Genomic DNA, 13,791 nt, shown 5'->3' with positions numbered 1-13,791 from the left:
CCACTTTTCCGGGTTCCTTTAAGAGCATCGTTTCTATTTAAACTTACAATTCATACAGCCAGAGCTCAGGAGGAGCTTTTAGGAAAACCCTTTTAAAATACTTAATTACCTCCCCTCCCTTGAGGCTCTAATCATGAAGTAAGCAGACAGAGAAATATTCAGAGTGACTCTCTCCTGGTGGCTGGTACTTGACCTCTGTCAAAGAGGTGACAAGGTCCATCCTCAGCATGGAAGGGAGAACTGACTAAGGCCAGGAGGAGGAACTGTCCTGGCCCTACAGTTGTGGTGACCTCAGGAATTCATATGTGGAGAGGGGCAGGGGTTATAATCAGATGCAAACTGGATACAAACTGACTACATTTTAAAGTTAAATAGTTGGGGGTTTTTTTTTGAGTGAAGTATTACTTCTTATCTTCTCACTAAAGCCTGGAATATTTACACTGGACTATAACATTAGAAATACGCATTGCAGCTCCCTAGGGGAACCGGTAACCTGTACTTCCTTTAAAATGCAGCCTTTCCCAACTACCCCTACCTGATGCCTGTCAGCCCTATATACTGCTTTCCCTGCTAGACATCACTGTGCATTTGTAGCCTCCATTGGAGGAGCTTGGTGTTGATTATTCCTTTCGTGTTCAATGTGAGTGGATGACTGCATACGTGAAGCTGCCCTTACAATTAAAATTATATTGTAACTGCTTGAGGGTGCACATTATAATTTCTATTTCTTTTGAGTTCACCTCTTACTAAAGGTACACATATTCATTCATTTTCATTTTCTCTCTTTCTCTGCTCTTTCTTTCTCTCCATACTTCTCTCTCCCTCTCCCTCCCTCCTTCCCTCCCTCCCTCCCTGCCTCCCCCCTCTTCCTCCCCTCTGTACTCATACGCATACACATGTATATACACACATATGTATATTTATCTCTCTATATACACACACACACAGGTATATCAGTTTTTCTCTCTCTCTCTCTCTTGCACATATGTATGTAGGTATAAGATAGACACACCACGGAATGAGGACCCAAACCACCCTGCACACCCACTAATCTGATTGGTCTTTTCTTGGCAGTGACAAACAAGAAACCCACACAGGCATCCATTACGAAGGTCAAACAGTTTGAAGGCTCCACATCATTCGTGCGGAGATCACAGTGGATGCTTGAGCAGCTTCGCCAGGTTAATGGCATCGATCCTAATCGGGTGAGTGAACTGTCCAGTGCTGAGCGAAGGTGTTCTTTACACACAGTGACTCTCTCATTGACCTTGGCAGGGTGATGGTTGTCTGAGTCATTTTTAACAAGACTATTTCTCTACTTCAGTTATGTGGCTAAGACTTTTTGATTCCTGTGCCTTTTTTATGGGAAATTGTAAATCTTTTCATCATGTTTGATGGAGGCACCTAAGGGGATGAATATTGAAGAAGTGCTACTCCAGTAATATGTTTATCAGCCAAGTGCAAAGAGCAGAGTTCAGATAATCACATCTGTGATTATCAATATGAAAAACCATGTTCATCGAAGCTCCATTTATCTCCTAATGCCACCAGTGATGAGGTTTATTTACCAAAAATCAAATAAATGAACTGTACCTTAAAAATGATGTATTAAGTAAGATTCCATTGGATTTAATAAGAGAAACAGTTCATGGTAGAGTTATGTATTCCAAGTAAATTCCCTTTGCTCACACACTGACCATAAAATACATCAATAATGAGGAAAAAGAAAATGTAAAATGTAACTATATACTAAAATAGTAAGGGGTAATTCTTTCCCTACCAAAGGTTAGGAACAAGATTAATACTGTTCAGTGCCAAGAACCTAAAGGAATCCTTTTTCGAGTAATTGGGAAGGCAATGCATAGTCTGAATTCTGACACAAGTTGATATGCAGTTAAGCTAAAGGGACTTCTGTGCTCTTAACTTCCTGGGGACATCTAAAAATACCATGAGATATGAGGTCTGCTTGATAAAGAGAGAAAGGTATACTCTCTGTGCACCTAGGTGCTAATAAAGATGAGTCTTGTGATTAGGACAAAAGTCTTTGTGTTTTAGCCTTTATGAGTCTCTTAACGTGGTAAACTGGAAGCAGCAGTTTTTATAGCTTGAGATCAGTCGTTATTTCACTGTCTTTTCCAGGATTCTGCAGAGTTTGATTTGTTGTTTGAAAATGCTTTTGACCAGTGGGTAGCCAGCACGGCCTCAGAAAAATGCACCTTCTTCCAGATCCTCCACCACACCTGCCAGCGCTACCTCACAGACAGGAAGCCAGAGTTTATTAACTGCCAATCCAAAATCATGGGAGGTGAGTGGGCGTTTGTATGACTTTACTCATTCTGTTTCCTTAGACTCACTTTTACATAAAGGGTTAGGTATTCAGCAGCATAATTAAAGACCAGAAAAAAAGAATCAAGATGCTCAGAGCTGGACCGCATGAGGACCATTCTGGGAGTTCATTGTATGCTAATCTAGACACAGTGGTATGTTTTCACTCTTATCCAAAAGCTGATCTTTTAAAAGGAATTAACTCCTTAGCTAAGATTATTTGTACTATGAGAACAAACCCGTCCCTTTATTAGAAAAACCTTTCCGTTTGGTTTCTTCACTACCATTTCATCACAGAACACTCTTCTGGGTTGCTTTTTCCTAGTATTTCTCAAGCTATTTTACAAATATTGATATGACCGTTCCTACAGATATAGTCCCTTTCTTTCAAATGGCATCTAGTCTCACATTTATTCCTTGAATGGCAGACAGAGCTGAAGTAGGATGAGTGCTGTAAGCCAGCCTTAAGGGACGAGTACCAGCATTGGCAAGTTAATGAGAAACACTTAGAGGGTGCTTAGCACATTTCTTTTAGGTGGCATTTCTTTTTAGAGACTTGAAACTGTGCTAAAAATATAAAGCCTTGCCAGTCACTCTGGGAGTTGAGGAAGAGTGTGTATATTATTGGTCTTTCCACTGACCTGTTCTCCTGGTTTTGAAAGCATCTTTTTAAAAATGTACCAACTTTGTCTTAATCAAATGTAAGTGAAGGTCACAGTAGAGACGTTACGTCTTCCCCTTGGGCTGCATCTATTTTCATATGAACGCGAGGCAGAATCCATTGTTCTGTCCCGACAGCTGCTATGCACACACTCTCATTTTGCCATTAGTCTGCTAGATATTGTGGGAGAAAATGCTGTCAATACTTCATTATTTGCCACTGAAGTGTTAGTGTGCCTCATAAACAGGAAGTTGCTCACATATGAACCTTAAAAGGTCTCTCTTAGATGCTGATAAAGACTCTTGTGTTATCGCTTCTCTGTTTAGTCCTAGAGAAATATGAGGTGACGGGTGCATATTTTCTTCAAAGTGACTACATCCTATGGTACAAAAGTGAAAAAAATATTAGACAGATGTTGAAAGGAAAGGAAATATCAAACACTAACCTCTTACTGTTTGGAAAACATAATGAGACTCTATCATGTCTGTGCTACCAGTGTTGTTCAAATGAATCCTGCTTTGTAAGTCCTTAACAGACTTGGCCAAAGATTAAAGCACCCAGGCTGAGGACCACAGATGGTCACGTTTTCAGGGAATGGAAAATTGACCAGGCAACCCCAGCTTTCCCTCATTCTTCCTTAAGATCTTCTCTAGTATCCTAGAATCACATTTGTTTCTTGATCTTAAGTTCCTGCTATGAAACATGTTCCCTATCTGTATCAGTACGGTCAGTAGCTTGCCTGGCTGGCCCCTAAGCACAGTCTCCTCTAGAAAAACAGTGTGACATGTGGATTTGAAATTTCTGTTGCTCTTGGAGACAGACTTTCTCTCGAGCACTCCACTTCTCCAGGTTCCATCCTGGGAGCAGAGGGCATCAGAAGCAGAGGCGGTTCCATGGGGACGACTGCATTTCCTCAGAGTGGAAATATGAGGTGGAAGCGAGGGGGCACAGACTCACTCCTCCCTCCCCATGAGGGAAACAAGCCGCCTCCTTCCTGCAAAGGTTAGGGAGAGCTCTGGGAACTCTCCCCTAAGGGACGGCGCTAGGTAGCCCTCTTCTCTGTTGTCTCTGAAGCTCTCGTTTCTCCTCTCAGAACAGGCCCTTTCATTCCTTCATTCACTCTTAGCTCATCATCCAACCACACAACATGTAAGTACTAAGTACCTACTATGAGCTCGTCACTTTGTTACATCCTCGATGTGGAGAATCATTCTATGTTTGGTCTCTTAATAGACCCTAATTGCCACTACCCAAACCCCAGACTGGCAGGTCCCCAACAGCCTTTCCATATGCATTACCCTCTGAATATCCTCAGACCTTTCCACACATTCCCACCCAGCTGCTTCTGTCATTGGCCCAGTCTTTCGATGTCTTCCACTGCCCTAGGAACCCCAAATTATGCTGAGTTGAGCCAAGCATCTATATATCCATTGTTAAATTGTTGGTATGTATAGTGTGTAAAACTAAAGATTGATTTCCTGTAGTAAGAAAAAGAGTAAGTTAATGAGACCAAGTGCCAGAATTGGCTCTGCCTTCTGTGACCTTAGATGTCTCTCCTCTTCCTTAGACCTCAGTTTTCCCTGGTGTAACATATGGGGGTTAGACTAGATGATATCTACAATCTGTCAGGTCTATCGTTTGAGCATCAGTAATTCATAAGTTATAGCTTTATTGTGTAGGTTAGTCACTTCTTAATTTAAGAATCAAATAAAAGATTTAGTGCTGTTAAATATTGCCCAGTTCTAGATTCCCAGGGAAGGCAAAAAAGTTTGAATTAGACACATTGTAATTTGTTGGCACCACATACATCCTTAATGAGTACAGCCTGTCTTATTTAAACAGTTGCCTATCCTTGATAACAGTTGTACCAACACACCCTAGTTAATTAGCATGCTGATTAGTCTTCCTTTCTGCCAGTTATCACAATTCAGAGACTTAAAAAAATTGTGTAGTTTTCAGGTCACTACATTCTGACCCCTTTAACTTTTAGGGTACCTCCCCCATCTTCAGCAAATGAGATCTATTCCAAATTTCACAAAATCTTTTGGTTTGTCCTTACGGTATGGGCCTTAAGTGCTGGACACAAATCGTTTTCCGTGCTGTGAAATGTGATAGATTTTGTAATTTTAGAGAACTGATGCTGCTGTTGGTGTGCTGTCCTCCATCAGGTTCTGTACATATGTTATCTCATTTAGTTTTTACAGCAGCCTTTGGAAATACAATTTATTATCTCCATTTTACTGAGAAGGAAATAGGATCAGAGAGGTAATTAAACAGCTTGCCAAGGATCGTATAGCCTTTGTCCTCAAGATTCAAACACAGGCCCTCACCACTCTAAAACCATCATTTTTGGGGTCACTGAGTGGCACGCTCCAGGGAACACCATTGATATTGTCTTTGGTATGAATGGTGTCCCGTGGAGTTGTGCAGGAATTTTGGGATATATTTTAGACAGCACATTCCTAGGTGTTAAAAAAGGGAGCTAAGAGGAGAGGGCCAGAGATTATGAGCAGTTTTAACTCTTTTCCTACTTTTATTGAGGTATATGAGTAAGATAATATGATGGAATCATCCAGGACCTTTAAAATCATTTTGCTTTTTCTTTGTTTTTGTTCATGAGAATTTCAATATATTAAAGAGATGAAAGTGAGGCTATTTTAGTCAATGGGGAAGATGCTGGAGGCCTGGCCACTCACCAGACCTCTTAGATATTTTGTTTCTGATCTAACCCCCATCATTGGGAAAACTGAAGCCCAGTGATTTTGAAGGACTTTTGAAGGACAAATCTGTCTGATTCCCACTGAACCATAGTTTCTTTTTTATTTATTTTTATTTTTATTTTATTTATTTATTTTTGGCTGTGGTGGGTCTTCATTGCTGCGTGCGGGCTTTCTCTAGTTGCGGCGAGCAGGGGCTACTCTTCGTTGCGGTGTGCAGGCTTCTCATTGCGGCGGCTTCTCTTATTGCGGAGCACAGGCTCTAGGCGCACGGGCTTCAGTGGTTGTGGCACGTGGGCTCAGTAGTTGTGGCTCGTGGGCTCTAGAGCACAGACTCAGTAGTTTGGCGCACGGGCTTAGTTGCTCTGTGGCATGTGGGATCTTCCTGGACCAGGGCTCGAACCCGTGCCCCTTGCCTTGACAGGCAGATTCTTAACCACTGTGCCACCAGGGAAGTCCCCCATAGTTTCTTTAATACCAGTTCAAATAGGATTATCATTTAAGCATCTACAATTTAATGAAGTTCTTCTCTTATATTTATTGATTGTGTATATTCCATATGGCCAGGTTTTTCTTCTTGGGGAAAGTCAGTTACACAGAAATAAATTATTTGGATTGTTTGAAATTCTGTCCTCCAAACATGATATTTCCTTATCTCCAGAGGATAGACTGGGGAGCTTTGACCTTCTGGTGCTGGTTACAGGATCCAGGAGACATGGCCAAAGTCTACAGTTGTGAAGACCCCCATAAATTGAAAGAGAGCAGGATGCTCTAAGCAGGTGTGAAGCGGAAAGCGTTGGTTTCTTCTGCCTTAGTCAGCATCTTTTCAGCCATCTTCTCTTCTCTGGATGGTTGGAGGACTTTGTCCTCAAGCCTTGGTCATTCCTGACCTCCACCCTACCTCTCTCGTAGTTCATTCAAGGTCAGTCACCTTTAGAAATACAAAGCCATTCATTCAGTTGCTGGGTCCCTAAGCTACCAAGTAACCTGCAGAGAAGGAAGGCAGAGGTGTGGAGCAGGCTGCTGGAATATCACATAGCATCAGGAGCGACAGGGCCCTGAAGGTGAAGTCTTGGGTTCATATAGGTCATATTTACTTTTTCTAAGATGGTAGTTTTTTTCTGTCTATAGTAAGCAGAGATGATGATATAAATGATATACTGTTATATGTGTGATAACACATTTGTACTACAAAGATGCCTTGAAGGAGTTAATCACCCATGTAGAACTTCAGACTCTAGAAGAGAGACTTGCTTTCAACTAATGTATTTCAAGAGAAACATGGTGTGCCCCAAGTGGTAGCATCAGTTTACTTATAATGGACCTGTCATATTAAGTCAGGGTCCCAAGGGGGACTTTGTTTTGCTCTCTTCATGCTTCTTAACAAAATGTGAGCAAATCCCTCATAGTTCCCCATTGCTATTTTATTTACACTGACCTTCTGTAGTGATTACTGTCGGCCTATTATTTTTATGTCTAATTCTGTAAACTAAGGAAATCTTTAATGGTGTTGGCAACTCCTGTGTTAGAACCACAAAATAAACGCTTTGAAACCTATTTTCTTTTTTAGTAAGTGCGGTAAATTATTTACAGAAAGAAGTAATTTATTCCTCAAGGCAAGGTTCTGTTTAACCTGAAGCATGTCCTAGCATTTTCCTTGAATTCTGAGTCCAAACACCCTTGGCTACCTCATTCAATTACCTCTCACTCTTTCATCTGTTCTATGTGGGTCATCCTTTAGGGGGGCCCCACCTACATTGTTTGAGGCCCAGTTGGTTCCATAAGCATTTACTCAGCACCATCTGTCTGACAGGTACTGAGCTACCTGCCGACATCCAACAACCAAGTAGGCACCTTTGCCAACTTTACTTATGTTCCTGGAGGGACATCAGATGTAAACAGATATGAAACAACATGATACACCAGGGTGATGGCTGAGCTGCATTTTAAGGGATGGTTAACAGTTGACAGACACACAAGGGCAGGATGAAATGAGTTCTCTCTTACTGCAACAGTTAATCTAGACAGTTTCACTTCAACGTTATCTATATTCAGAATTTGGAACGTGGCAGATTGTTTTTCCACGAAACAGGCTATTTTGCAGTGCCATGTATTTTTATCATCATCAAAGGGTATTTCTTAAGCATTGTCTGTCTATGTGCAGACCTTCAGATGATGGTATAAAGCCCAGACGTCTGAGCTCTTTTAGAATTCCAGAGACACAGATGTCTCTGATGTCTGCTTCATAGCAGGCTGGCCCTCATTTGCCCCTGCTGATTGGCATGCTAAAGAAGAACCAGATTGCTTTACTTTGGATTCCCCTGGGGTGGTACAGAATCTCAGGATTTAGACTGTGACTTTGTATTGTACTTTTCTCCCAGACAGTGAAGGGGCATATCCCTGGGCAAGGTGTGCGAATATTTCACCTTGTGAGTGTCCCAGGCATGGGCATGTGTAAGGTGAGGTAACAGACAGATGACACAAAGAGCACGTGTACGCATCCTAACAGGGCTCTTACAAAACAACAACAACAAAAAAAAGTGATCAATATGGTTTTTAATCCAAATATATTAATATAGTGCTCTAGTAGAATCTATAACATTTGCCATAATCTTTACAGTTCTTCCTCGTGTTTTAATGTTTCCTGTCATTGAATAATGGCTTTGTGGGATGTGAACTTCACTTTCTTACACATGCTCCGACCACAGGCACATTACAAAGAGTTGCTTATTTCTCAAGAATAAATTCACGTGCAATTTTGCCTCTACCACTCAAACTTCAACATACTCGGGGATGCGTGCAGACATACGCTAGTGATTATAATTCACATACCGAGTTAAATCGTATTAAAACCACCATATTGTTGCTTCTTGATGACATGTAGTGGGGAGCAGGCCAGGCTGCTTAGCTGATTCACTGTTATGAGAGGGTCAGGAAGTGTTTCTAATAGTTCTTTAGATCTAGAGGAATCCATGTCATACTTCCTCCAGTGAGTTTTTGTTACCCTTGAGGAAATAACAAAGTAGCAAACTTCAGTTATCCTGTACCATGATACAAACAAGGAAAGTGGTTTATGAGGAACTTGCCTGAGGTCCCACAGCTGAATACGGGCTGGAGCTAGTACCTCGGTCAAGGCCTCTCACTTATTCCCCGTCCATTCAGTGGGGACCAGGACTTCCAAGTTCCCTCAATAAGCACAGGTCTTCTTTTCCTTGTATTGATTCAGTCAAGCAGAAGAGGAGATAACTCCAATTTAACAAGATATTTATGAGGCTCAAATTAAAAATTCGGTTTGGAAGTTCTCTCTAGATGTCTGTTAATGCTATTAATTGTATACACATGCAGACTTACCCACCACTGTCCCATCACTCCATCCACTTCATGGCAGCCCATACCATCCTTTCCTAGACAGTGTGATGTTTTATTTAAGACTTGCTTTATAGAAACTTTTTGGAGAGAGTAAGAAATTAAGAATAGAAACCAAAAATTATGCATCAATAAAAATAATGGTACAAATATTTAAACTATACAATTGGAAAAGCCCAGTTTGGGGGATTTTTTTGCTTTGGTTATTGGAATCCTACCAGTGTCACTACTATGTCAAACACAAGTTTGATATATACTGTGCTACACAAAGTACTAACAGCCATCTGACACTGGCTGAGCGTTCTTCGGAGCAGGACGTTGTAGCAGAAGCTATGAGGTGTTTCTTGATCTGAATCTTTTATGTATGTATGTTTAAAATTTAGGATGACATTACCAATCGTTATGTGGGGCATTTTGTGTGCTTTCTCATATTTTCTGATAGTCTATTCAATATTTCATCTTATTCCCAAAAGATGAATTAAAAGCAGATGCTTTTATTTTCAGTAAGAAAATTGGAGTAACCAAGGACTAGTTTCTTAGGTCCCATCCAGTTCTATGCATGATATAAATGACTAGTAACTGAAGAAAAATTGGGTCATAGATGTGATTTTCTCTTTTTCATTGCTCATTGGCTGTAAGCCACACAGAAATGCACGCTGTGAAACAGCTGGTGGGTTATGATTAGTCATCTTGAGCTAGAGTGACTTTGTGCATTAAGTGCTTTGTCAGTCATCTCTCTCCACCAAAATCTTGAACCAAACCAAAGCTACATAAAGGGGACTTCTGAGGTATCATTTATTGGCATAAGGATCATGAACATATTTTGTCTTTCCCATGGTTAAACAATCTTCAGTAGACGAGAGCCATTTCTACTTTCAGAATCAACCAGAACACATAATTGCACAACTTGATAAAGTGAAAAGAGCACAGACTAGATTCACTTACCCCTGTTTCTGATGGCATCACTCATTAGCTCTGTAACCTTCTCTAACCTGCTTAACTTACACTCAGCCTCTCTGTATCATGGATAGCAACGTATACCTTGAAGGAATGGTGTGGGGATGAAAATGAATTTTAAAATATTCAATCAGATGGGATTTTTGCAAAGTGCCAGTACATGTCTGAATATCCTATTAAAAAATTATTATATGCCTATTCATAATATTACATGATTTCTTCTAGGATATTTATCAAAAGCCCTTTCTTATGAAAGAAGTAAGAAAATATTCTTAAAGGATATTTATCAAAAGCCCTTTCTTATGAAAGAAGTAAGAAAATATTCTTAAACTTTCCTAATCCACGTTGGCCATAAGAATCGCAAAAAAAAAAAAATTAGTAATTTCGTTGTTCCAAGTGGGAAGGAACTGAGCTATATTATAGACATTTCAGACGTCTGGAATGCTGAGTTGTTTGCCTGGTTTATAGAATGCTGAATGTGTCGCATTTTATGTTTGACATTTATAGAATGCATATGTTACTGCTGCCTTTACCAAAACAACAATGTTTAAAATGTATTGAGTGACACTGTGCCAGAGATCAGGGCGCATAATTCAGATCTTCTTGTAGGAAAGAAAAAACCTAAAACATGTTTTCTGAACTTTATAAGAGAATAGAAATGTTTTTTTACCACCAGCGTATCTTCAACCTAGAATATTTCTTTGAGTCCAGTTCTCTTTACACAGCCCCAAAAGGAGACACATGGATCAGAGGTAAAATTGTTTAATATTGTTAGACAGGAAGTGGTATTTCCAAAACAGACATAAAAGGCATGCTGCATGATTCCCATACTTCTAGATTTAGAGACAAATACAATTTTTTTTTTTTTTTTTTTGCGGTATGCGGGCCTCTCACTGTTGTGGCCTCTCCCGTTGTGGAGCACAGGCTCCAGACGCGCAGGCTCAGCGGCCATGGCTCACGGGCCTAGCCGCTCCGCGGCATGTGGGATCTTCCCGGACCGGGGCATGAACCCATGTCCCCTGCATCGGCAGGCGGACTCTCAACCACTGCGCCATCAGGGAAGCCCAACAAATACAATTTTTAAAAGAATTTGGGAGACAAGTTTGCCAACCAGTTTTCTATGTAAGACGTTAAAAAAAAACCTTCATATCCAGCATCACCAGTTTCACAAAAGAAAGTTTACTTTAATACTAAAAGATACAAAGGACATAAGGGCTAGTCCTTAAATTGGAAACATTTACCTTTATGAAAAACTTACTACATCTGGTCCTTATCTTTCTTAGTTCACATAGACCAATCATTGGCTGGCATTTAAAAATTGTTGCTCTGCTGTAACACAGAAGCATCAAGAACTAAAATTACTTGGAATTTTAGTGAAGAGAAGCTGTAAATTCACAAGAACAGTAACTGGTTCTAAAAATGGTCATTTAGTGATTTGTCAAATTCATTCCCACTTCTGGGGGAACCCACTCAGAGCACACACCTTTTGGACAGCAAAACAGGTCATCTTCAGGGTTGAAGGCCATAGTCCTATTCCTTCCCTGGAACAGAGGTAAGGAACTTGTGCATAGTACCTGAGAAACTACCCAGGAATGTGAGATTTCTAAAACCTTTAGTGAAGGAGTAAATTAAATGGCCTTTTTTCTCACATTATATCCTAGGCTTTTAAAAATTTCAGCCTTGTATCTGATCATCAAAATAAGACTAAGCCGCTAAATTTATCATAAGTAGTTATTTGAAATTCAGACATTGATATAAATCTGAATGTGGAGACTTCAGATTTATAAGACCAAACATTTTTCACCCTTCCATCTGCAATATGCCTACCCAGGGTTGGGTTTATTAGGTGTCCTGCAAGAAGCAAGAGCATTAGGATTGTCAAATTTAGGAAGCAAAAGTAGAAGGTGCACAGTTAAATTTGAATTTTAGATAACAATGGATAATTTTTTAGAATAAGTATATTCCATGCAATATTTGAGACAACTAAAAAAATTATCCATTGTTTGTCTAAAGCTCAAATTTTATCGAGTGTCCTATATTTTTTTTTTTTTTTTTTTTTTTTTTTTTTTTTTTTTGCTGTACGCGGGCCTCTCACTGCTGTGGCCTCTCCCGTTGCGGAGCACAGGCTCCGGACACACAGGCTCCGCGGCCATGGCTCGCGGGCCCAGCCGCTCCGCGGCATGTGGGATCTTCCGGGATAGGGGCACGAACCCGTGTCCCCTGCATCGGCAGGCGGACTCTCAACCACTGCGCCACCAGGGAAGCCCCTCGAGTGTCCTATATTTTATCTGGCAACCTTCATGGGCATCCCAGTTTCTAGCTACCATAACCAATATGGAAAACATAATATGTTTATTGTTATGTAGATAAATCAACTTTATGGTGGCCAATTATTAGGACTTCAAGATACATTGAGATGGAAATCTCCCAGGCATAATCTTAGGTTAGCCATTCAAAGATACAAACAGAGAAAAATATGAGACAGACTGCTAAAGAAGGACTATTAGAAGAACTGAGAGTATTCATGTCTTATTGTGGCTATTCTACACAGAAAAATGCTGTGAAATGCAAATTAACGTATTAATAAGAATAGCAATTCCACTAAAGCTCTTTTGTTACCAAACATGAGATTCCTGGTTACTTTTGCACAGGGAAGAAAGCTCAGTCTTGAGTCTGAATGTCTTTGGCTTAGTTTTGAGGAGTTAGTTTCCTGCAAGAGCAGTGAAAGGAGCCTGCCATTGACTCTTGGGGACACCAACAGACCAAAGGCTCTCATTTATGGAGAAAGAGTAAGAAGTTCTAGGGTCTCAAGAACTAGAAGCAGCTGCCACTTTAAAAATTTAGCCTCCTGGGCTTCCCTAGTGATACAGTGGTTGGGAGTCCACCTGCCGATGCAAGGGACACGGGTTCGTGCCCCGGTCCAGGAGGATCCCACATGCCGCGCAGCGTCTGGGCCCGTGAGCCATGGCCGCTGAGCCTGGGCGTCCGGAGCCTGTGCTCCGCAACAGGAGAGGCCACAACAGTGAGAGGCCCGCGTACCACCAAAAAAAAAAAAAAAAAAAGAGAGAATCTAAATTGTCATAATCACTCATAATGTTATGCCCTATAGAAAAGAACTTTCAAGTGGAATCAATATTCCCCTCATTGAACCTGATCGAGAACACCCTGGTCAGGATCAGCTTCATGTCCCTTATAACCCAGAGAATTAAATAGGACAGGGTATGATGGGTAAAAGTCAGGAGCATTCCATGCTTCACATATAAATATTGCACCAGATCTAATCTCCTTGTGATTATGTATACTATTATATATTATTCCCACTATCAGTGTTTCACTCCATCCTATGGACCTATTTTCACAGTTGGTTGATTTTATTGATCTTCTTTCCAGTTCCCATTATAAGAGGTTGAGACTTACAGAGGGGAAAAAAAGATGTTTTTCACAAGGTCAGAGTAGATTCACACATCTGTGATAAAAGCCAAAAGCCTGTCCTGATGGTTGGATTCTAGTAATGTTAGGTTTCTTAGACACCAGGTGAAGGAGAGAAAAAACACGTATAATTTTAAGAAAGTCTTTATGGTGTCAGTATACAATCTTGTGTATTTTCCTTAAGCTTTTGACTTTCAAATTTGAATAAGACAAAATATTATAATTGTTTAAAGGTTTACATTATTTAAAAGCAAATTGTTCATCTTAGAGTTAAAATATATTTTTTTCTATCCACAGTATGTTTACCATCTTGGCCATTTGTGTTCGTTTCCTACC

General features: G+C 40.4%; 1 protein-coding gene across 4 annotated transcripts in view; it reads left to right on the top strand.

The window, feature by feature from the left end:
- STXBP6 (syntaxin binding protein 6) overlaps nucleotides 1-13,791 on the top strand; it is a 277,899-nt gene that overhangs the window by 216,494 nt on the left and 47,614 nt on the right. For all 4 annotated transcript variants that reach the window (XM_081230247.1, XM_081230244.1, XM_081230246.1 and 1 more), the window contains exons 3-4: nucleotides 1,075-1,205; nucleotides 2,140-2,305. In XM_081230247.1, coding sequence (XP_081086373.1) covers nucleotides 1,075-1,205; nucleotides 2,140-2,305 — 297 coding nt within the window. The remainder of the gene's footprint in view (nucleotides 1-1,074; nucleotides 1,206-2,139; nucleotides 2,306-13,791) is intronic.

This window comes from Mesoplodon bidens (assembly GCF_964165515.1).
Source record: "Mesoplodon bidens genome assembly, chromosome: 3".
In the NCBI taxonomy this organism is placed as follows: Eukaryota; Metazoa; Chordata; class Mammalia; order Artiodactyla; family Ziphiidae; genus Mesoplodon; species Mesoplodon bidens.
This window is presented reverse-complemented; position numbering and strand designations above follow the sequence as displayed.